Here is a 1,420-nt window from a genome sequence, read left to right on the forward strand (position 1 = left end):
TTATAGTATGTTGGCCTCACAGGAGTTATGCTTGAAGACCTGCAGAGTGACAATAAGTTTAACAGCATTTCTAAACCAGGGGTAAAACAAGGCATAGATCAAAGGGTTTAGACAAGAGTTAATGTAAAAAATAATGATAACAGTAGATGCAGATGGATCATTGACCACATTTTCTTCAGCAAGATAATAGCAGTAAAATGGAGAGTAACATAATAGAAACACAACTACAAGAACCCCCAGAGTCCTGGCTGCTTTCAGCTCAGATTTCTTTGCTTGATTGCTTGAATGCTGAAGTGTGACAGATGTAACATGAGAGCGCATGGCACGAGCTTGGGACACAGCCGCCACAAATACTCTCATATAAAGAACTATGATGACAGAAAGGGGAACAATAAAAGCTAAAAAAAGGTCAATAATCCCTGCAATATCACTGCTGACAAACATACACTCTCCGTAGCAGGAATTATACCTGCCCGGTTCAATCAGGATATTCTTTATATAAAGACTCCAGTAGAAAATAGCATAAAACCAACATAAGCACACACTGAGTTTGGTTCGTTTCACAGTAATTCTGGTGCGGTAATGCAAGGGGTCACAAATAGCCACATAACGATCAACTGATATTAGAACTATGTTCCCTATTGAAGCACAGATAATGTTGCCCATCAGATACCAATAAACAGAACACATAAGATCACCAAGTACCCAGCAGGTCGTGCTTCTTAATATTTCTGCTGGCATCAACAGAAGACCCACAAGAAAGTCTGAGACAGCCAGAGAGAGGAGGACGATGTTACTTGGTGTGTGAAGTTTCCTACAAAGAGAAAAAAAAAGTAATTCATCATTTCAAAAGGTCTTCAGTAAAAATTCCATCAGTGAAAAAGTCCTATTAATAAGGCATGATTCAATCGAGGCAAATAAAATATTTCAGTTGTGATTAAAATACACCAAGAACATGCAAAATTGATTCCACTCATCACTAAGCAATTTCAGTTTGAAGTGTCTGAAGTGTAAGATTAGGATGAAAATAAGACTGCTGACAGCTGCACTGAAAATGTTTTGTCAATCATGTTAAAACCATCTTAGTGAAAATGTTTCATTATTAAGACATGAAGAAGCCTATTCAACTTAACAGTGATAACTGAGACAAAGATATTTATTTATCTAACAAAACGAAAGTAAAAATTAAAAACAGAGATATTTATCAGTTGCATTTCATTATTGTCAATAAAAAAAATCATCTGTGCCTGAAGTGGGAGACTGAAATGATGACGAGAAGGTTTAGAGCAGCAGTGAGCAGAGAGATACAGGAGAACACAATGTTCAGCAGCACGGCTTTCGACCAATGAAGTGTCGGCTTTCTGCAGGAGCTGTTGAGAAATTGTGGAAAACAAAGCGCGGGCACTTTCTGTATCTCCAT

General features: G+C 37.7%; 1 protein-coding gene across 1 annotated transcript; it reads right to left on the minus strand.

The window, feature by feature from the left end:
* On the minus strand, nt 1-1,420 carry LOC113008540 (trace amine-associated receptor 13c-like). The gene is made up of 2 exons (XM_026146012.1): nt 1,248-1,420; nt 1-814 (listed from the first exon to the last, which is right to left on the minus strand). Exons 1-2 carry the CDS (start codon nt 1,418-1,420, stop codon nt 1-3), a joined length of 987 nt encoding a protein of 328 aa, XP_026001797.1.

The sequence above is a fragment of the Astatotilapia calliptera genome, chromosome 16 (assembly GCF_900246225.1).
Source record: "Astatotilapia calliptera chromosome 16, fAstCal1.2, whole genome shotgun sequence".
Lineage (NCBI taxonomy): Eukaryota > Metazoa > Chordata > Actinopteri > Cichliformes > Cichlidae > Astatotilapia > Astatotilapia calliptera.

Coding starts and splice junctions, on each gene's coding strand:
- LOC113008540 (XM_026146012.1), bottom strand. CDS start 1,420: ATGGAGATACAGAAAGTGCCCGCGCTTTGTTTTCCACAATTTCTCAAC. Junction 815..1,247: donor ATTTCAGTCTCCCACTTCAG/GCACAGATGATT, acceptor TTCTCTTTGTAG/GAAACTTCACACACCAAGTA.